Genomic DNA, 24091 nt, shown 5'->3' with positions numbered 1-24091 from the left:
ACAAGGGAATTTCCTTAAAATGATAGAGGGAATATATGAAAAACCCACAGCTAATATCATCCTCAATGGGGAAAAATTGAAAACTTTCCCCCTAAGATCAGGAATAAGACAAGGATGCCCATTATCACCACTATTATTCAACATCGTGTTGGAGGTTCTAGCCAGAGCAATTAGACAAGAAAAAGAAATACAAGGCATCAATATTGGAAAAGAAGAAGTAAAACTATCACTGTTTGCAGACAATATGATACTAAACGTCGAAAACCCGGAAAAATCCACAACAAAACTACTAGAGCTAATAAATGTGTACAGCAAAGTAGCAGGTTAAAAGATCAACATTCAAAAATCCATAGCGTTTCTGTACACTAGCAATGAACAAGCTGAGGGGGAAATCAAGAAACGAATTCCATTTACAATTGCAACTAAAAGAATAAAATACTTAGGAATAAATTTAACTGAAGAGAAAAAAGACCTATACAAAGAAAACTACAAAAAACTGTTAAAAGAAATCACAGAAGACCTAAATAGATGGAAGGGCATACCGTGTTCATGGATTAGAAGACTAAATATAGTTAAGATGTCAATCCTACCTAAATTGATCTACAGATTCAATGCAATACCAATCAAAATCCCAACAACTTATTTTTCAGAAATAGAAAAACCAATAAGCAAATTTATCTGGAAGGGCAGGGTGCCCCGAATTGCTAAAAGTATCTTGATGAAAAAAACGAAGCTGGAAGTCTCAAGCTGCCAGACTTTAAGGCATATTATGAAGCCACAGTGGTCAAAACAGCATGGTATTGGCATAAAGATAGATATATCGACCAATGGAATCAAATAGAGTGCTCAGATATAGACCCTCTCATCTATGGACATTTGATCTTTGATAAGGCAGTCAAGCCAGTTCACCTGGGACAGCACAGTCTCTTCAATAAATGGTGCCTAAAGAACTGGATATCCATATGCAAAAGAATGAAATTGGACCCGTATCTCACACCCTATTCAAAAATTAACTCAAAATGGATCAAAGATCTAAACATTAGTTCTAAGACCATAAAACAGTTAGAAGAAAATGTAGGGAGATATCTTATGAAACTTAACAATTGGAGGCGGTTTTATGGACCTTAAACCTAAAGCAAGAGCACTGTAGAAGGAAATAAATAAATGGGAGCTCCTCAAAATTAAGCACTTTTGTGCATCAAAGAACTTCATCAAGAAAGTAGAAAGACAGCCTACACAATGGGAGACAATATTTGGAAACGACATATCAGATAAAGGTCTAGTATCCAGAATTTATAAAGAGATTGTTCAACTCAACAACAAAAAGACAGCCAACCCAATTACAAAATGGGAAAAAGACTTGAACAGACACCTCTCAGAAGAGGAAATACAAATGGCCAAAAGACACATGAAGAGATGCTCAATGTCCCTGGCCATTAGAGAAATGCAAATCAAAACCACAATGAGATATCATCTCACACCCACCAGAATGGCCATTATCAACAAAACAGAAAATGACAAGTGCTGGAGAGGATGCGGAGAAAGAGGCACACTTATCCACTGTTGGTGGGAATGTCAAATGGTGCAACCACTGTGGAAGGCAGTTTGCCGGTTCCTCAAAAAACTGAATATAGAATTGCCCTATGACCCAACAATACCATTGCTAGGTAACTACTCAAAGGACTTAAGGGCAAAGACACAAACGGACATTTGCACACCAATGTTTATTGCAGCGTCATTTACAATTGCAAAGAGATGGAAACAGCCAAAATGTACATCAACAGACGAGTGGCTAAACAAACTGTGGTATATACATACGATGGAATATTATGCAGCTTTAAGACAGAATAAACTTATGAAGCATGTAATAACATGGATGGACCGAGAGAACATTATGCTGAGTGAGTCTAGCCAAAAACTAAAGGACAAATACTGTATGGTCCCACTGATATGAACCGACATTAGAGAATAAACTTGGAATATGTCATTGGTAATAGAGAATAAACTTGGAATATGTCATTGGTAACAGAGACCATCAGGAGTTAGAAACAGGGTCAGATAATGGGTAATTGGAGCTGAAGGGATACAGACTGTGCAACAGGACTAGATGCAAAAACTCAAAAATGGACAGCACAGTACTACCTAATTGTAATGTAATTATGTTAAAACACTGAATGAAGCTGCATCTGAGCTTTATTATTTTGTTTCTTTGTTTTTTATATATATATTTTTATTTTTTGTTTTTATTTTTTTCTCTATATTATCATTTTATTTCTTTTTCTGTTGTCTTGCTATTTCTTTTTCTAAATCGATGCAAATGCAGTGAGAAATGATGATCATACATCTATGTGATGATATTAAGAATTACTGATTGCATATGTAGAATGGAATGATTTCTAAATGTTGTGTTAGTTAATTTTTTTTAATTAATAAAAAGAGGAGTAAAAAAAAAATCTAGAAGGCAACATAGTAGAAGAAAGTACTACCCATGCAGTAATAACACTGAAGGTTAATGGATTAAACTCTCCAATCAAAAGACACAGTGTGGCAGAATGGATTAAAAAACAGGACCCATGTATATGCTCTCTACTCAAAGGACACGAGGCCAAGGACATAAATGGACATTTACAAACCAATGTTTATAGCAGTATTATTAACAATTGCCAAGAGATGTAAACAGCCAAAATGTGCATCAACAGACAGTTGGCTAAACAAGCTGTGACATTTACATAAGATGGAATATTGTTCAGCTGTAAGACAGAATAAAGTTATGAAGTATGTGAAAACATGAATGGACCTTAAGGACATTATGCTGAGTTTGATTAGCCGGAAACAAAAGGACAAATACTGTATGGTCTCACTGATATGAACTGACATTAGTGAATAAACTTGGAATATTTCCTTGGTAACAGAGACCATCAGGAAATAGAAATAGGGTAAGATATTGGATAATTGGAGCTGAAGGGATACAGATTGTGCAACAGGACTGAATATAAAAACTCAGAAATGGACAGCACAATAGTACGAAACTTCAATACAATTACGTTAAAACAGTGAATGAAGGTGAATGTGAGAATGATAGAGGAAGGAAGGAGGACTGAGGCATAAATGAAATCACAAAGAAAGATAGACAATAAAGAGTGAGATTGTGTAATCTCGGAGTGCCTATAATGTATAATGATAGTGACTAAATGTACAAATTTAAAAAATGTTTTTGCATGAGGAAGAACAAAAGAATGTCATTACTGCAGTGTGCTGAAAATAGATGGTACTTAATAGTTTAAAATTTCAACTAATGTGTGAGATTAAAGTAAAAATGTTTATTTGGTACAAATCTATACTTTGACTAGTGCATCTCCCAATATAACTTACATAGATAGCTTGGTTGAACACCATAAGTACATGGAACCTTGGGTAGGACATGAGATTTTGTTGGTTTGTCCAGAGTGATGCCCCGATGAATCCCAGAGGGATTTGATCAGTTAGCAGAAAAGTATTTGCAAAGTCCCCTTTGGGGAATGTTGGAAACGGGAGGAAAACTCAACCTTCCCAAGTTGAATTCTTGATATTCTCACAAGCAGTTTGGACAATCAAAGCTATAGGCTGAGCCCCAGTCTTGGGGTTTGTTCATATGAAACTTAACCCCATAGCGGACAGATCGAGCCTACTTAAAATTAAGTCTAAGAGTCACCCCCAAGAGAACCTCTTTTGTTGCTCAGATGTGGCCTCTCTCTCCAGCCAACACAGCAAGCAGACTCACCACCTTCCCCCTTCTACGTGGGACATGACTCCCAGGGGTGTGGATCTTCCTGACAGCGTGGGACAGAAATCCCATAATGAGCTGAGATTCAGCATCAAGGGATTGAGAAAAACACTAGAATGAGCTGAGACTCAGCATCAAGGAATTGAGAAAACCTTCTCAACCAAAAGGGGAAAGAGTGAAATGAGACAAAGTGGCAATGGCTGAGAGATTCCAGAGTCGAGAGGTTATCCTGGAGGTTATTCTTATGTGTTAAGTAGATAATCACCTTGTTATCCAAGATGTAATAGAGAGGCTGGAGGGAACTACTGAAAATGTAGAGCTGTCTTCCAGTAGCCACGTTTCTTGATGATGATTGTATAATGATATAGCTTTCACAATGTGACTGTGATTGTGAAAACCTTGTGTCTGATGCTCCTCTTATCTACCTTGTCAACAGATGAGAGAAACACATGGAATAAAAATAAATAATAGGGGGAACAAATGTTAAAATAGATTTAGTTCGAAATGGTAGTGATCAATGAAAGGGATCAGTAAGGGGTATGGCCTGTAAAAATTTTTTTTCTGTTATATTTTTCTGTCGTCTTTTTATTTCTTTTTCTGAATTGATGCTAATATTCTCGGAAATGATCATGATGATGAATATGCAACTGTGTGTTTATATTGTGAATTGTTGAGTGTATGTGTTGGGAATGTTTGTTGTAATTTTTTTAATTAATAAAAAGCTTAAAAAAAAAGGGTATTTAATAAGTTGCTAGTTTACAGTTCTAAGGCCAAGAAAATGTCCCAATTAAAACTAGTCTATAGAAATGTCCAATCTAAGGCATCCAGGGAAAGATACCTTGGTTCAAGAAGGTCAGTGAAGTTCAGGGTTTCTCTCTCAAGTGAGAAGTCACATGAACACAGTCATGGTTTCTCTCTCGGCTGGAAGGGCACATGGCAAGCATGACGTCATCTCCTCGCTCTCTTTCCTGGCTTCCTGTTTCATGAAGTTCCCTGGAAAGCATTTTCCTTCTTCATCTCCAAAGGTCGCTGGCTTGTAGGCTCTCTGCTCCTCGTATCTATGTTGTTGTTCTATGCTCTCTCTGAATCTTTCTCATTCTCCAAAATGTTTCTTCTTTTATAGGAGTCTAGTAAACTAATCAAAACCCACCCAAATGGGTGGAGACACACCTCCACCTTACCCAGCCTAAGAACCACTCTTGATTAAATCACATCACTAGGAGATGATTTGATTACAGTTTCGAGCATGCGGGACAATAGGAATTAGAAGAAATGGCTGCCTTTACAAAATGGGATTAGGATTAAAATATGGCTTTTCCGGGGTGCCTACATGATTTCAAACCAGTACAGGCTATATATTTGATTAGGTATATGTGTATCCATAAGCCATATATAATAGCTTTAGAAAATATTTACACTTTATGCAAATGTTCTGCTGGATTATAGTTTTCCTTCTGTAGCTTGCTGTCTTCCTTAATTATGTTTGGGGGGCATATGCACGTTGAGACATGTAGCTGTATTTCGTTCCTTTCCATTTCTGTATAAAATATTTAGTCCCTCTTTAATTATGTTTGGGGTCATGCACATTGATACATGTAGCTTTATTTTGTTCATTTCCATTTCTGTATAAAATATTTAGTCCTATAATTTATCAGAATTTATGTATTGATGGCTTCCAGTTTTTGTTAATATAAGCCATGCTGTATAGAGATATGTGAGAGTTTCTTTAAGTCTAGAAATAAAATTTCATTATTGTGAGGTATGTATAATTTCATCCTTACTAGATATTGTCAAATTACTCTTTCAAGTGGCAGGTACCATTTATTTTCCTGCTATGAGCAATGTAAGAGGTTATTCTTTTTTTTCCATTTCCTTAACACTATGTTTGTACCATGAGATTTAATAATTTTGCCAGTCTCCTGGGATGAGACAGTGTTTCACTTTAATTTGCGTTTCTTCAGTTACAAATAAGATTGATTTTATGCTTCTGTGAATTGTATTCATATCCTTTACTCATTTACATGGAGTTGTTTGACTTTTATTGATTTATAGGAGTTCTTTATGTTTTCTTTATACCATTGCTGTGTTGGCTGTGTCTTATTGCAGTATATCATCTCCCAGTTTGTGATTTCTTTATGACATCTTTTTTTTAAGCACACATTCTTAATTTTAATGCATTTAAATATATCAGTCTCGTGTTTTGTGCTTTTTTTTTGTTTTGAGATATTTAGATTTTAAAATAGAAAAAGAAAAAAGAAAAAAAATTTTTTTAATTAAAAAAAAAGTTCTCCCACCTTGTTCTTCAAATTTTGGGCCCTTTGTTCTTCCATATTAATTTAAAAATTAGTTTATTAATCCAACAGATACCCTTTAATATGTTAACTTAATCTTTTATAATTGGCTTGAACTTTAAACGGTGAACTTGGTTCTTATTGTGCCTATAGCATTTTAGTCCCCATTTGCCAGTAGGAACCCAATCCCTAGCTGTCACTGCATTTTAAAAAATATTTTTATATTGTGAAATATAACATATATACAAAAAAGCAATAAATTTCAGAGTTCACTGTAACAATTAGTTATAGAACAGATTTCAGTATGGGTTACAGTAACACAATTTTAGGTTTTTGCTTCTAGCTGCTCCAAGACACTGAAGACTAAAAGCGTGATCAGTATAATGGTTCAGCAGTCATATTCATTAGTTAAATCTTTTCTTGTCTGTTATAACTCCTCCTTCTCCATTGATCCTTCTTCCAATCTTTAGGGATTTTTGCACCATGCCTATTCTAACTTTTTCGTATCGAAAAGAGCTGTCAATAGTATGGTATAGTTGGATGGAACTAGTTGATATTCTTGGAGAGGCTGCCTCCTCTGGGTTTCAGGACTTATCCAGTCTGGGAACCCATCTGGAGGTTGTAGGTTTCTGGAAAGTAATTTTAGTGTGTGAACCTTGTGTAGAATCTCAGTGAGAGCCCTGGCAGTTCTTTAGGGTTAACAGAAATAATTTTGATTTGAGTTTGGCAAACCATCGTAAAAATAGCAATATCTAGCTAAAGTTTACATAAGAGTAATCTCCAGAATAGCCAATTCTATATGAACTCAGCCACTGATACCTTATTTTGTTACATTTCTTTTTCCCCTTTTTATCAGAAAAATGTCAATCACACAGGACCAGAGCCAGGCTCATCCCTGGGAGTCATGTCCCACATTGCCAGGGAGACTCACACCCTCAATGTCATGTCCCACATAGGGGGGAAGGTGATGATTTTACTTGTGTCAGTGCTTTCTATAACGCCAAAGCCCCGATGGCTGGTAACCTCAGACCTGCGTGCTACTTTTCTTGTAGTGTTTCTGGGCTTGAGAGATTTTTTTTCTTTTTTGTATATTATGCACTGTCCTGCAAATAAGATCTGTTTACATAGGATGTAAACATCCGATATGTTTACAGCAAAAGATGTGTGTTACAATGTGAAATAACTGTGCTGTCTTGATGAAAAGTCTTTCATGGTCTTCCTAATCCTAACCTGTTGCTGTCTTCTCTGGTGTAGTTCTTTGCAGAAGGAACAGATGTTAAGAAAGCAGGCTGAATTAGAATCTGCACAGTGCCGGCTCCAGCTTCAGGTCCTCACTGATGAATGCACTAAGCTTCATAGTCGTGTCCAGGTAACTTTGCCCTTTCTGATCCAAAGAACTTATGAAATAGGAATTCAAGAGAAATCTAAACATTACTTAAGATCATCTCTGACACTAATAGGATTTATTAAGTTTTTCAGGAAGTAAGCAGTCAACTTTACTTCACTTCTGATTAGGGGCTTTTCCCAGAAACTTGTACACTTTAAGATGAATTTACTGAGATCTAAATTTCAGAAAAAGTTAAGTCATTACACCTTCCTGAATATGACAGTAAAATGAGGGTTTTAGTCAGAACAACATTAAGGACTTTTAACTCTCATGTTATATTCTGTGCTCTCTATTTCAATTGCTTGTTGGAATACTGTAAAAACTGTAGCAGTTCTCTCAGATTTATTTTCACATTTCAGTATGTTCATAATAATGGATAATTAATCTTGTGTCAGATCAAGGAATTGTGCTTGATGGAAATAGCAAACAAAAATGCTTTTCTTCTATGAAATCTTTTTCATTTTAGGAATTGCAAAATCTTATTGTGCAGCATCAGGATCAAGTTCTGCAGCAATCCAGGAACTCCCAAGCACATTTCCTAGGCTGCCTTCCTTCCAGCCAGGGCCAGCACAAGTACCATTTCCAGAAATCCTTCACAGTGTCCCAGACAGGGTACTGTCGAATCATGTCGTACTGTGATACTTTGAGCTGCCTGGTAGTGTCACAACCATCTCCTCAGACCTCCTTCTTTCCAGGTAAAACAGTCCAGACCTCAGCTTTTTTTAAAATATTTTTATTGACAAATCTTCACACACATACAGTCCATACATGGTGTGCTATCAGTGGCTCACGGTATCATCACATAGTTGTGTATTCATCACCATGATCATTTTTTTTTTTAATTTTTATTGACAAAACAAAACAACATACAAACACGAACATTCTTAACATGCAAACATTCCATATATGATGTATAATCAGTGGCTCACAAAATCGTCACATAGTAGTATATTCATCACTATGATAATTTTTTAGAACATTGGCATTACTCCAGAAAAAGGTATAAAAAGAAAAAATTCATACATACCATACCCCTTACCATGATCATTTTTAGAGCATTTGCATTACTCAGAAAAAGAAGTAAAAAGAATAAAGTCAACTTTATGTGTCAGCTTGGACACAACTCAAGTGTCCATCAATTGATGAGTGCATAAACAAAACATGATATATATATATATATAGATATATATACACACACAAAAAATATATTATTCAGCTGTAAAAAGGAATTAAGTCCTGACACATGCAACAACATGGAGGACTCTTGAGGACATTATACTGAGTGAAATCAGCCAGACACAAAGGACAAATATTGTATAATCTCAGTGATATGAACTAATTATACTAAAAAAACCTCACAGAGTTAGAACCTAGAATATAGGTTGCAAGAAGGTAAATGGGTTAGAGAATGGGAAGTTGATGTTTAACTTGCACAGAATTTTTATTCGGGTTGATTGTAAAAGTTTGGAATGGATGGTGGTGATGGAGGCACATTAATGTGAGTGTAATCCATGGCACTGAAGTATAGGAAAAAAAAAGAATAAAGTCATACATCCCATACCTCTTACCCCTCCCTCTCATTGATCACTTGTATTTCAATCTACCCAATTTTTTTTATCCCTTATCCCCTCTATTATATGTTTTTTGTCCTAATTTTTTTTTGCTCGTCTGTCCATACCCTGAACAAAAGGAAGTTCAGACACAAGATTTTTACCATCACACAGTCACATTGTAAAAGCTATATTGTTATACAATCATCTTTAAGAATCGAGGCTACTAAAACACAGCTCAGCAGTTTCAGGTACTTCCCTCCATCCACTCCAGTATGCCATAAACTAAAAAGATATATGTATATAACGCGTAAGAATAACCTCCAGGATTCTCTCAACCACTGAAACTTTATTTTGTCTCATTTCTCTCTTCCCCTTTCTGATCAAGAAGTCTTTCTCAGTCCCATGATATAGGAGTCCTGTCCTACATTGCCAAAGAGATTTACACTACCACCCCTGGGAGTCATGTCCTGTATGCAGACCTCAGCTTTTAGTTTCATTATTAGACTCTATTCATTTATCTCCTTTATGTTTTCGAAGGATCCAGGTCTCAACAGTGGGTGAATACTGACATAACTTCTCTTTTATTTTCACATGGGCAGGCACCGGGAATTAAACCCGGGTCCTCTGGCATGGCAGGCAAGCATTCTTGCCTGCTGAGCCACCGTGGCCTGCCCCTGACATAGCTTCTCAAATCTTCTTTCCCTCACCAGTTCCCTGTTATTGCAGGTACTCTAGGTTGCTGCAAAGGTGTCTGTTGACTTTGTTTTGTAAATTTGTTCACCAGGAGGGTGGAAACACTGATACCCATAGTAGAGAGGTAGAAGGTGAGGTACTTGGAAATGTGGGTTAGTAGTATAACCCCAAAAAAGTGAATAACTCCCTATGTGTCCCAGTAAACTTACAGATTCATTTTAGACTGTAGATGTTTGATGAAATACTACCCTAAGGGCTAAATGTTGTTGAAACAAGATTTAATACTTAGTTTCACTAGTGTTAAAATTGAAAAATTTTAAATAAAAGAATTTGAGTGGTACTTTATTTTATTAATAGTATACTAATTTTCTTTTTTAATATGTTTGTGCTTTTTAAGCTTACTTTTAGGTTGTTTGAGGGTTAAAAAAAATTGTTATCAAATAAAACCTTCCCTACAAATTAGAAAAATACTGTATTTCCTTTCTTTGTTCCCCAAACTGGTTATGTTCTGTTCTTTTTTGTTAATGTATCTATTCTATTCTGCACAACTAGCTCTGCTTAGTAGCTGGCTGGTGCTCATTTGTCCTCGTTTCTCTTGATTAACTAGGCAGTATTTCTGATCCCCTGTAGTTTAGTTTTTTCACATGTGTAGGCACCGGGAGTCAAACTTGGGTCTGTGGCGTGGTAGGTGAGAACCCTGCCCTGTAGTTTTAAAGCTTATAGACTCCCTTTGTATCTCTTTCCTAATTCTGTTCCAGGAGAAAATATCGTAAACTTTCTCCCGCTTAGTTCCATGAAGAAGCTGAAGTGTGATTCAAGGCTACCTTGAACCTAAGATCTGACAAATTCTGTTTTTGTATAACTCAGTTAATAGTAGATATATAGTGAAAGTAAATCTGTGATCATACCCTGAAGAGATCAGAGAAACAAATAACAGAAGACAAGTTTTTGTTGTTTTTCCTCCTCCCAAAATGATATGCATTGATTCCAATATTTGAATTGTCATCTGTTTTGTTCTATTTCAGATAGATAAAGTATATCATGACCACCTAAGATAGCAATTGTTTATCTCCACTCTTTGTTATTCACTGTCCTTAAGTATCTAGAGTGCCTGTGGTTTGGGTGGAATGTGCCCATGCACATGCTTGCTCTCTCCATTTTTTAATGGCTTTATGGGAGTATAATATATTGCATGTATTTAAAAAACACAATTTGATAAGTTTTAACATGTGTACACCCCTGAAATAATCACCACAATCAAGGTAATGGACACATCTATCACTCCAAAAATTTTCTCATGCCCTTTTGTAACCCCCACCTTTTGTCCTTCCCCACTACTATCTTCCATCTCCCGGCAACCACTGATCTGCTTTCAGTTACAATAGGTTAGTTTGCATTTTTCTAGGATTTTATATAAATGGAATCACACTATTACTTTTTTTTTTGCATCATTGCATAATTTTTTCAAGATTCATCCATATTGTTGTATACATCGATAGTTCGTTCCTTTTTGCTGTTGAATAGTAGGCCGTTAGCTATATACAGTAGGTTTGTATATATCCGTTCGCCTGTTGATGGACATTTGGAATGTACTTTTTAAATAAATTATAACTGAGAAATTTTTATTTTCTTTGTTTGGCCATCTATTTCCCAGGGATTTAGATGCCAAGAAAGATGAACAAGGGCGGTACATGTAGTTTGCTTTCTCTAAACTGATTTTTGATGCTCTGTTTCACACTCTCTTATCTTTGTCAGGCTTTGGTGTAAAGATGCTGAGTACTGCCAACATGAAAAGCAGTCAGTACATTCCATTGCATAGTAAACAGATACGTGGACTGGCTTTCAGTGGTCGGTCCAAAGGCTTGCTGCTCTCTGCTTCCTTGGACAACACTATTAAACTGACCAGGTGAGTGCTTTAGGAAAGGAGATGGGGCCAGGCTGCATGGTGTTGAACATTGTGGAATGGGATCTATCAGTGTGATAGCCTTAGCTTTTCTTTGTTTGTTTGTTTTTGTTTTTGTTTTGGTCTGAGGTAGTCTCTCTGAGATCCAGATCTTTTGAATTTAAAATATATTCCTTCTTTTAAAAGTGGATGCAAAAGACATATCATGTTCATGATTGGAAGACTAAATACAGTTAAGATATCAATTCTGCCCAAAATTATTTATAGATTCAATGCAATACCAATAAAAATCCCAACAACTTACTTTGCAGAAATAGAAAAAACAGTAGTGACATTTATTTGAAAAGGCATGGTGCCCTGAATAGCTAAAAACATCTTGAGAAAGAAAAGTCAAGTTGGAAGTCTCATACTACCTGATTTTAAAGTATATTATAAAGCTGCAGTGTTCAAAACAGCATGTGAGTGGAATAAAGATAAATATACAGGTCAATGGACTCTATTTGAGTGTTCAGAAATAGACCCTCACTACTAGACAGTTGATTTTTGACAAGGTGGCTGAGTCCATTCGACTGGAACAGAACAGTCTCTTCAACAAATGGTGCTTGGAGAACTGGATATCCACATGCAGAAGAATGAAAGAGGATCCATATCTCACACCCTGTGCAAAAATTAACTCAAAACGAATTAGAGACCTAAACATTAGAGCTAAGACAATAAAACTCTTAGAAGAAAATGTAGGGAAGTGTCTTGAAGATCTTACGATAGAATCCAAAGCATAAGCAATGAAAGATGAAATAGACAGATGGGATCTCCTAAGAATTGAATACTTTTCCATATCAAAGGACTTTGTAAGAAAAGTAAAAAGGTAGACTACTCAATAGGAGACAATATTTGAAAACCACATACCCAATAAGGGTTGAATATCCAGAATATATAAAGAGCTCCTAAAACTCAACAACAAAAAGACAACCCAATTAAAAAATGGGCAAAAGACATGGTTAGACACTTTTCCAAAGAGGAAATACGCGTGGCTCAAAAGCATAAGAAAAGATGCTCAACTTCATTAGCTATTAGGGAAATGCAATTCAAAACCACAATGAGATACTATATCACAGCTACTAGACTGGACATTATCAAAAAACAGAAAACTACAAGTGCTGGAGAGAATGTGGAGAAATAGATACACTTATTCACTGTTGGTGGGAATGTAGAATGGTGGGGCCCCTCTGGAAGGCAGTTTGGAGGTTCCTTAGGAAGCTAAGTCTAAAATTGCCATATGATCCAGCATCCCATTACTAAGTATATACTCGAAAGAACTGAAAGCAGGGCACGCACAGGCATCTACACACAAATGTTTATAGTGGCATTATTCATGTTTGCCAATAGATGGATACAGCCCATATATCCATCAGCGGACGAATGGATAAACAACTGTGGTGTGTGCATGTGATGGACTATTATGCAGCTGTAAGACAGAATAAATTCATGACACGTGACAATGTGGATGAACCTTGAGTACATTATGTTGAATGAAATAGGCTAGAAATAATAGGACAAATACCATATGGTCTCACAAATATGAACTAACTATAATGAACAAACTCTGAGATTTAAATTTGAGAACACAGGTAATCAGAAGATAGAGGGTAGAGACTGGGCATTTAATGCTTAAGGAGTACAGAAAGGTTCAGAAATGAATAGCACAATACTGTGTGATTGTAGCACAATATTTTAAGTATTGTGAACAAACTGAGTGTGAATATGGGTAAATGAGAAAGGGCTAGGGGCATGTAATGCACCAGAAGGAAAGATAAAGGATAAAAACCAGGACTATTAACTTAGCGAAGCCTAGAGTAAACAATAATGGTGGTTAACTGTATAAATACAAGAAAGTTTTTACATGAATGAGAACAAATGGATGTCATTATTACAAGGTGTTAAAAATGGAATAGTATATGGGAAAATACATTCAAACTAGGATCTATATTGTAATATTCTTTCATTAATTGTAATAGAGGTATTATTGTGACGCTAAATGTCAATAATAGGGGGATCTAAGGGACGTGGGTTTTTATCCTTAGGAAGAAATGAGAATGTTCTCATATTGACTAGTTGTAAATGCCTAACTATGTGATTATGCCAAAAACAATTAATAATGTATTGTATGGTGTATGCATAAAATGTTTTTTTTTTTAAAAAGTGAACACAGCAGGGTACGATACAGTATATATTCTAAAATAGAACTTAAACTATACAGATGAGGGTAACACCGTAGGGATGGTGTAATAACAACGTGAAGGGAGCCTTGGTACCTGACGCCCTGAACCACCATACCAGCTTGGATTGCTTATTCCTGGTCTGTTACCTGGATAACTTTGCTTAACAGAAATGCTTAGCAGGCACTCACTGTCCTTGAGTTCCATGACCCAATTGTCTCATACCTCAGTTTTTTACAGCCTTCTATCCTTCACATGTCTGCAAGTACCGTGAACCAGATCTGAGTGTACCCCATGCTTTATCTTTTAGGAAGTGTGCTTTTCAGATAATCTGATACTTAACTTCCTAATTTCTGATACTAAATCTGGGGAAATCCTGATAGCATTATTAGGCCTGATGAGCCTTTTGACTTTTCAAGAATACTTCAGCTTAATTGAGGCCCATAGGAAGGACATAGAGCTCTCATTTGCTGTCCAGCGCAGTAAAGACTTGGTTTATGGGATCTGCATGGAGGTTGTCTATGAGAAAAGACAACGCCAGAGACCACTGCTTTAGAATTCTCTCCAACTGCGATCACGCCTACTGTCTCAAGTGTATTTGCAAGTGAAGGAGTGCTGAGCAATTTGAGAGCAAGCTCATAAAGTGAGACTGCTCCCTAATCTTCATTTGTGCTTTCTGTATGGGGGAAGAATTTAGTATCCTGTGCCAACTTTCAACCAGATGGACTGCATTTAAATGCATGCATTTTATCTTGAAACTGGGGTATTCTAGTTGAGATTTCTGTTTTGTATTTCGGCTAGCTTCTAAGTTAGTTGGTATATCTACTTTTTTTTTTTTCATTTTTTTTCGTTTGTTTGTTTTGGTATATTTACTCTTATTTGAATGAGGAAACCCTATTTATCAGTTAATAGACTCTTGTTTTTTTCTGAGGAGATTACGTTAAATGGATTAGCCAGTTAAGGCTCCGTGAACAGACTTACCTGTCTCTGAATGTTTCCTGATGTTTTACATTTTCCACTTTCCTATTTCATCCATTAAACTAGGCAATGATCCATCATCCTTTAAAGATTATTCTCATAACCGAACAAAACTACCTAATCGAAACAGAGCAAAGTTTCAAGAAATAAATTTATTAAGATGAAGAAGAATGTTTCAGTTTAATTTTGGCCAATACTTTAATGTAACGTTTTATATATGTGTACTATATTTTTTAAGCATCATCAATAAAATAGGAAGAAAAATGATTAGTATCAAAGTGTTACTAGTAACTACCTCTAGGTGATTAACTTACACTTTTTTCCCTTATATGTATTTCCTAATTTTTCAACTTTGAATCTTTATTACCCATGTAATAGGTTACTGGAGAAGTTAACAGAGGTAGGTTGAAGAATGCACTGTTTATATGCCCTTTACCCTATCCTTTTACTTCCAAACAGTTCAAGAGGAAAACCAATGGCCCTCAAAATGGAAATATTTTGAAATTAAAGGGATTATTATTTGGGGAACCAAGTAGTATGTCTATTGGTGGGGGGCACAGGGGGCTATTTTTAAATAAGGATTCTTGATCTTTTGAATAGAAGTCTTTATACAGCTTTATCATATAGTTGATTTTCTTACTACTGATTTATAATCTCTATTCCACAGCCTGGAAACAAATACTGTGGTCCAAACTTATAATACTGGGCGCCCTGTCTGGAGCTGCTGCTGGTGTCTTGATGAAAACAATTACTTCTATGGTGGACTAATCAATGGGTCAATTCTGGTGTATGATCTGCGAAACACAAGCTATCATGTCCAAGAGTTAGTACCTCAGAAAGCCAGGTAGGAAGCCACTGATTTTTTTCCTGTGGGTAGCAGCTTTGTCTTGGACTTGTTACTGAATTAGTCTTCTTTGCAGAATCTTCCATGATGGGTCAGAAATCCTCACAGAGGAGCAGTTCTCTGAGACTGACAGATCAAGTCTTACTTCAGAAATAGTGGATTCTTAGAGCTTGTGTTCATGATATTTCACATGGTATAAGGTTCTGCTACAGAGTATAGCCAGGTTCATAGAGTCACTCATCACCCAAAATGACAAAATGGAATCAGTTTTGTGTTCAAAACCCAGCTATACTGTTTTTATTGCATGTCCTTGGTCATGTTTCTTGGCTTTTCATGAGCCTTATCTGTAAAATGCAGTTAACAGAATGTCATGCATAGACTTACTTTATTAGCCACGGGTTCAGCACACAGTATGAGATCCATAAAGGATAGATCAGTAAAAGTTATTTCTAAAACGTCCCTAATCCAGAGCTTAACCAACTTGTTTTGAGTATACCATATTACTATTCTTTATAATCCCATTATGGGGTTGAGGTTGTAAAGGATGGTTGCAGTGAGTACCACTGTGGCTCCTCAGAAAGTTTTGAATGCTATTTGGACATAATACTTTACTTAGGATGTGTGGGGTCTGTGACCTGGGCCAAAACGACAAGGATCTTAAGAAATTTCCCATTTGAATATGTATTAAAATGAATGTATTTTTATGACTATAATTACAGTAATATTTGCTGAAACCTATGCATGGCACTTGAGGGTTTTCTTATGTCTATTAAATTTCTTAGTCTTATTTTTTCATTGCTTTTAGAGCATCTGATATCTTCCCTGAAATTGGGTGCATTTCTATATATGCCCTTTTGTTTCTACAGAGAGGGCTGGTAGTTTTTATCAGATATCAGAGGATAAAGACTCACAGAAAGTTTTAAACCTCTTCTTTAGTGATAGGAGGATACTTGAGAGCTTTGGGTGGTGGGTAGTGAGGTCTGGAGCAACCCAAGTATCAAAATTTTATGCATGGTTCTCTTTCTTTCCCTTCAGATGCCCATTGGTATCCCTTTCGTACATACCCAGAGCAGCCTCTGCTGCATTTCCATATGGTGGGGTGCTGGCTGGAACCTTGGAAAATGCTTCCTTTTGGGAGTTGAAAATGGGCTTTTCTCATTGGCCTCATGTGCTGCCGTTGGAGCCAGGGGGCTGTACAGACTTTCAGACAGAGAGCAGCACCCGGCACTGTCTTGTGACTTACAGGCCTGGTGAGTATCGGAGTGTCCCAGCTGTGCTTCCTCTGGCTTGCTTTGGAGTGGATTGGGAGAAGGAAGTGATCGAGAGCTTGGCCTTACCCTTCTGATGGCACTGTAAATCCCTCCCTAAACCCCCTGGTTATATTGCAGCTCTTGTTACTTCTGTAAGAGTAATGGTTCCAGGTTCCTCTCTAAAGCCTGATGCCCTGGACCTCACTTATGTGAACCAAGACGAAACTCCTAGGTCATCTCTGGAATCAAAGTAGCCACTTGAGGAGCCCCTACAGTTTAAAACAATAATGAAATTAGGAGACAACTAGTTGCTTGGCTCTCCAACCAGTTTTGCTTGTTCTATCTGCCCTTCACATCATCTTTAAGAAAGGCTGAGATGAAGGCAGTCCAGTAGGGCCCAGGGTGGAGTGTTAGCTGCTTCTGCATATTCAGGGCCTTCAGAGGTAGAGAAGAGATGGGCAGCCATGGCCCATGGGCAGACCATGTACTTCACTGCCTCCAGAACCAAGCTGGGACCCCTGACAGCTAACTCTGCTTAAATTCATGGGTTCATTCTAGCCCAAAAGGCATGTATCTAAGTTCCTAATGAACCATATTGGAGTTCTTTCAAATGTTTGGTCAAAGATAATCATTATGTTGCCCATACTTGTGTTCATTACGGATGAATCTAATTATAAAGAATTTTGTTAGAGCTGGGAAGCTGTCTCAGCAGGTACTTTTGACTTTTCTGGTTCTTAGTTGTCCCATCGTCCTCTAGCTTCAAGACTGTGATTGCTGTGACTTTTGTGGAATGCTTGGGATTGGGCCCCATTTTGTTCCCTGGCTTTTGTTGCCTCCCACCCATTATGTTTCTGCTTCTGTAAGAGAATGCTTATTCTTTATAAAAACGTACGATTTCTCACTGAGGGAAGAAAAAAGCCTTTTAGTCAGAAGTCTTAAGAAAGATAAATCCCCAAGCAGAGATCTGGCAGAATGAAGTGATTCTACTAAAAAGGTAGCTCATTCTCAGAATTGTTTTCCTCACAGACAAAACCTATTGCAGATGACCTGCTTAGCCTAGCCTAGGGCTTCTGAATTTCATTTGTGTTGTGTTATTTTATTCTTGTTAGCATATTTGCTTTCTACCTGTTCTTGATGGTTTAATGTACATGTGGCTTTTTCACCTAACTAGGTTGTAAAAGTATGAGGTTAATTTCTTTTGTACCATTCCCATGGAGCAACACTGATTCTCTGTCCCATAGATAAAAACCACAATACTTTAAGAAGTGTGCTAATGGAGATGTCCTATAAACTGGATGATGCTGGAGAGCCAGTCTGTTCCTGCCATCCTGTACAAACATTCCTTGGGGGACCCAGTTGCAAACTACTGACCAAAAGTGCCATTTTCCAAAGCCCAGAGAATGATGGCAGTATCCTGGTGTGTGCTGGGGATGAAGCATCAAATTCTGCCTTGGTGAGCCTGTTATTTTTTTTAATTCATATTAAAAACAGCTTTGTATAGAATATTGGTAGGGGGAAGCTCGGACATTTTTATGCAGAAGTGTATAAAGCAAATAGTCAAAATTCTCCTGCTCTGTAATCACACTTACCTGGATGTGTGTGTGTGTGTGTGTGTGTGTGTGTGTGTGTGTGCGCGCGCGTGCGCTTGTGTGGTTTATTTTTTGTATGAGCCATACTTTATATACTACTCTATAATTTGCTTTTTCACATTTAAAATATCTTGGGCATCTTCCATTCTAGTATCTGTAGATTCACCTTTTTAAGTGAGCCATAGTGTTTGTTCCATGAGTCACATGGTGAACCTTTAAGAAAAAAAGTACTATTGAAACCCCTATAAAATAATTGATTCAGATGTCAGCTTCATCAGTTCAGGATGAGAACAACAGATGAAAGGTTAGTGGGTCATTTTACAATGGAGGGATTAGCCTTTTACCACCTGAACCCATTGATCAATCTTAGCCTCACCATAAGTGGGTAACCAGAGATGATAATAAGCCTTTTTCATGTAATGTAACAAGCACACAGTGCCTCCTGTGAGAGATCTTTGAACCTGAATTGAATCGTCTTAAAGCAGCACTGTCCATCACTGTTGTCCTAAACACATGAGCACTTGTAATAGTACAACTGAAGAAGTTAATTTTTTATTTTATTTAATTTTAAATAATTATAAATAGTCATGTTTGGATAACATCCATGGTATTGTACAGCTAACTTTAATTTATTGAAATTGCAAGGATAGAGAAATAAGTTAAATGATAGCACAGAAAGCATAATCCAGAAAGTGGGAATCCTGTACTACAACTGACCCAGCTTTCTTAACACGTCTATGTCAGAAAAAAAATAAACAGGAGGTGTCTGCTCTGGATTAAAAGAGACTTACTAAGGTATATAATGGTCAAATGTAATGTAGGCCTTGCTTGGTTCCTGATTTACAAACCAAATATAAAAAGAGACCGTCAGAAAAATGGGAATATGTACTGTGGAATTATTGTTCATTTTGTTGGGCAAAATGATATTGAGGTGTAAGAAAATGTATTTTTTTTTTTTTAGCAATGCATACATAAGTACATAGGCGTAAAGTGGCATGAAGCCAGCAAAGAAAAATAGGATAGGTTAGGCAAATGTGGTAAAGGCTTAATTGTTGAATCTAGGTGGTAAGTAAATGGTGGTTCATTGTACTGCTCTCCAATATTTTTTATAGTAAAAGGTTTTTAAAAAGGAAAGAAAACACCGTTTAGAAGGTAGCTTCCATGAGGATAGGAACAGGGACATCATTATATTGACCCTTCTGTCCCTGGCACCTGTAGCCTAGCACATAAGTAGAAGGAATGAATCGTAGATTTGGCTTTCACATCCATTTGAAGGTAGTCTGCTCACTGATTTTGGCATGTGAGGCCACACATGAACTATGTCAGAAACACTGGCTCTATCTTGTGAATTAGGGACAGTCTGCTTTGCTCCCCAGGCAGTGCTCTGTATGCAACTCAGTCACAGTTATCTAATGATAAAAAATGCAAGTCTTTGAGTCTAATTGATGGCTCCTAACCTTTATCTCTTTAACCATTTTAGCTATGGAATGCTAGCAGTGGCTCCTTGCTGCAGAAACTGCAGACTGATCAGCCTGTCTTGGACATCTGCCCATTTGAGGTGAACCATCACAGCTACTTGGCTACCTTAACAGAGAAGATGGTCCACATCCATAGGTGGGAGTGACCACAATATTGAAGCCTATCAGACATGCCGCTGGTTACGTTAAACTGGTACCAGCAGCTCTGAGCAAGAATCCTGCTTGTTGCTTGCGGCCTAGAACTGTTGAGGTGATGGTTCATTTGGATGAGTGTGATTCTACAGCTGCGTCCCTGAGACACTATATATTGTATCTTCTTTGTCAATCAAGAGAGTGAGTGTCTGGCATTTCATCCACATTCTCAGTTTCTTGGGTTAAGAACTGTCATGGATCTTGTTGGTTTGTTGTGTCATTTCTCTGCTGGACCTTAGAGTTTTCTTCAAGCACTCATTTAGGGTAGTGGTATATATCCAGAATTTTCTGGGAACTATGACACTCCAACTGAGTGATCTTATCACTTGGGCCAGTAGACTTGGGAATTCTGAGTCTCTGAAAGGACCAACCATCTTGCTGCTTCTTGGTGGATGAAGAAGATACTTCAGTTAAATACAAGAGGGTACTATAGAGTCTTGATTAAGATTTGATTTGTTTCTGACCTTGAGTGGTGAAAACTTTTTGGTACCTTGTTCTCTTATCCCACAGAAATGTGTGGTAGTGTACATCTGGTGTGCTTTGTGGCACTATGTCCCTGGTGTGCTGTGCTGGGATATTGGCAAGCTCAGGGCTGGAAGCGGCTCATGAGCCATAGACCCTATCCTAATGCTGAGTGCATTAAATTCAGTGTATTGTGAGAGCTAAGGAAGGAAACCACTTGTTTGAGCAGTGGGGAAGACCCATTTTTCCTAGACAACTTAGGATTTGTTTTATATAAGCCATACTTTGAAGACCATTTTCCTTCTTACTAGGAAAAGATGAGTGATATATCAAAGCTGTTACCTGAATCATCTTCCTCCTCCTGCCCCAGTAACAGGATAAGGGGAAGGGGCCACCCAAGATGGCTTCCAAAAGTGAAGCTGCTCAGACTGCTGTCGAAAACAGGACAAAGGGTTTGTCTCTTCCTTTTTGAGAGAGTTCATATCTGAATAAAGCTAAAGTCCTTGGGAGTGAGGGGCTATTCTTGAGAGTGTTCATAATTCCCAGGTAAAGCCTTCCCCATGAGAACTGATGCTTGCTTCCAAGTTTCTCTGATTTGCCTCCGTTCTTAAACTTTTCTAAAGGTCTTTCAAGTGAAATGGTTGTTCTCGGGAAGATAGTAGCAGTTGGAGAACTGTGTGGGTGATGGAGAGATGTCTGTCAGCTTCCATTCCAAGCCTGATTGTCCTAAATCGAGAGCTGCACTTTTCTCAAATAAAGACCTCATTTTACATTTGTGTCCTTTTGATAGTAAAAACCCACAGCCCAAGGCTACCCTGCTATACCATGGGTCCACATTAGAACTTGCACATTGATGTTCTGTCCTTGAGAGATGATAGCTTAACACAGTGTGATTTTATTAAATAATTGTTACAGAGATGTTGTCTTTATTGTTCATACATAACAGTTCTGACTTACTACAACTCGGGAGCTGTTTCCAGGATTTTTCTCACCAGTAAGAGATTTTGGGGTCAATTTCCCTAGAATTCCAAGTTCTAGTGGTACTTTTTAATGGCTTTTGTGTTGGACTAGTCTCCCTGAATTGCTCTCCTCCCATTGCATATTTGAGGACCTCTTTCAAAAACCCAGCTTCCGGCCCTAGGAAAAATCCCCCTTTTCTAAGATAAGAGCTTCTTTCTAATATATGGATGCTTAAGATTGGTTGCCCAGGTCTCTGACTGGTGGCAGAACAGTATTTGAATTTATAAAACTACAACTCTTGGTTTTAGCAGACTGTCACAGAGAGGATACAGGTGGTCACTCCTTTGACTGCCTTTGTTTTAGAATTGGGATACAATTGGGATTTGATTTTCCTGTCCCCTTGGCAGCGCCAAGGGCTGGGGCCTGAGTAGATTGAAGTACACTCAAATTATTTGGTTATTAATTCCGCTAAATGTACGAACCAAGGGACATATTACCAGGGAAGTTGGGTGACTCTTATGTCTTGCCATTCCTTGCAGAAGTATACACGTGGAATTAAATTCATGTGACTATATAACGTAACTGATTTCTCCAAGAAACGTTCCCCTCTCCCTCCATCTGTAGCTGCAGGTTCAGGTCTCCTCTGCACCACAAGGTTCTCTGCCTCACCATATTTCTTCACCCCTATCTCTTAAGGTTATTTTCCATAGATTTGGATTTAAGTGAACTTAAAAATGTCTTGGCATTATATATATCCTTGTACCTATTTTGGAAACAGGACAGTGGGTTCTGTGTTTTAACGTTAATTTGAAAATAAAGAATTTAACACGTGTAGTAGCTCCTGGTGTCTTTTCTCTATTTGACCACTAGAGGCAGGAACATGTCAGCATCTTGGGAGAGGGGTATAATCCTAACTTGGAGGATTTCTCCATTTCATGCAGTACAGTGTCTGAACTACACAGATGGTCCCTAGATCTGAAATAAACATTGTATTTAAAATGAGGAGGAGGTTGAGCCAGTAATTAGCAGATCTCTTTACCTGTTGCTAATGGGAGGCTATGTGTTTGCAATTTGTGAATCCTGGATGGATTTTGTCTATCCAGATCCAAGTATCTGCATCCTACAGAGTATATTTCCAGATTTCCTTTCCTGCTGGCTTCTAGTTAGTTTCCTTGAAGGAGAGACACTAGCGGAAGACTGGAAAATGGGAGGAAGAGAGAAGAGGACTTTTAAAAATTTTATTTCTGCTATTCTTTAACGATACTTCTGACAGGGGCAGCAGCCTAGGCTTGTGTGTGGACTCTGGGTTCCTGCTCAAACAGCAGTTTCAGCCATTTGCCTCAGTTTCTTTGTACTGTTCGAGTTCAGGAGTTTTTCTGGTCAGATATCATTGTATTCTAGGATTAGGTTGGAAATATTTTTCAACTTAACAGCAAATGGAATATACTAGATTCTAGGTGGACCAAATCTATAGGTATAAGTTTGCTGTTATCATGGAGCTTGTACTCCTAGAGAAGGTAACAGAAAACATTGTGGAGTAGAAGTAAACTGCAAATTATTGTGAAACTCAATATTATATTTTCTTCCAGAGTACTTTTCCGCTTGTTTTCCTTCTCAGTGATTGGCTTTTAGTAAAATTTTGAAAATTGATGTCTGTGTGTCATTGTCTCTTTTTTTTGTATGCTGTATGGCGGGGGTCACATTTCATTCTTTTTTTCATGTGAGTATCCGGTTATTGTAGCACCATTTGTTGAATTTTGTTTTGTTTGTTTTTGGGGGGAAGTGCATGGGCTGGAAATCAAACCTGGGTTTCCCACATGGCAAGCAAGAATTCTACCACTGAACTACCCTTGTACCCCCCTGTCATTGTCTTTTAATTGTTCAGCTTCTGTTTGGTAACAGCCTCAGATATCCCTTAATAGTTTACAAAGCTGTAAAGGAATTAATGGCCTTCCTATACATTAATTCTTACACAGTGTTTTATGGGGTAAGAAGCAGGTCAAAAATCCTAATAAAGGAATTTAGGTGGTATTGAATTAAATTTTACATACTTTGGTCTTCCCATTCCACACTTTACATTACTGACATGTAAGTAAGAGTTGGGGAACCAAGGTAACAGCTTGTTTTCATGCCTTTGATATTTCAGTCTCCAGAACAGTCCAGACTGATTTTTCACAAATTATTACTCTTGAATTAAAAAAAAAAAAGGTCATGAACATGTTATACTTCTTCAAATACCCTCATTTGTTTTGGTTTCTGGAGTACTGAGAAAGGGAACACCACTTTCCAGTGGAAAAAGAAGAGTCCGTGACACTGGCTAGAACCACCCAGTTCAGTGCTCATGACACAGGTCATTTGACAAGGGGCAAAGGTACAAGAGCTGCTCTGGCTTACACTAGAAAGCAAGACGGAGGGATGGCTGAACAAGGATACTGCTACTGACATGTGAATTGAGGAGGAGCACCATGAACCCTCACATGCCCCTACAGAGTGATAATAAATTTATCTAATTATGAAGAAGTAGACAGGGCT

General features: G+C 37.6%; 1 protein-coding gene across 4 annotated transcripts in view; it reads left to right on the top strand.

Moving 5' to 3' along the window:
- RFWD3 (ring finger and WD repeat domain 3) overlaps positions 1 to 23209 on the top strand; it is an 85125-nt gene extending 61916 nt beyond the window's left edge. For all 4 annotated transcript variants that reach the window (XM_077133020.1, XM_077133021.1, XM_077133019.1 and 1 more), the window contains exons 7-13: positions 7309 to 7423; positions 7908 to 8136; positions 11443 to 11593; positions 15452 to 15628; positions 16664 to 16878; positions 18120 to 18331; positions 19948 to 23209. In XM_077133020.1, the coding sequence (XP_076989135.1) occupies positions 7309 to 7423; positions 7908 to 8136; positions 11443 to 11593; positions 15452 to 15628; positions 16664 to 16878; positions 18120 to 18331; positions 19948 to 20091 (1243 nt within the window). In that variant the 3' untranslated portion in view covers positions 20092 to 23209. The remainder of the gene's footprint in view (positions 1 to 7308; positions 7424 to 7907; positions 8137 to 11442; positions 11594 to 15451; positions 15629 to 16663; positions 16879 to 18119; positions 18332 to 19947) is intronic.
- Positions 23210 to 24091: the final 882 nt, after the last annotated feature.

Source organism: Tamandua tetradactyla, chromosome 16, assembly GCF_023851605.1.
Source record: "Tamandua tetradactyla isolate mTamTet1 chromosome 16, mTamTet1.pri, whole genome shotgun sequence".
In the NCBI taxonomy this organism is placed as follows: domain Eukaryota; kingdom Metazoa; phylum Chordata; class Mammalia; order Pilosa; family Myrmecophagidae; genus Tamandua; species Tamandua tetradactyla.
The sequence above is the reverse complement of the archived record's forward strand: the minus strand, read 5'-3'. Positions and strand labels throughout refer to the sequence as shown.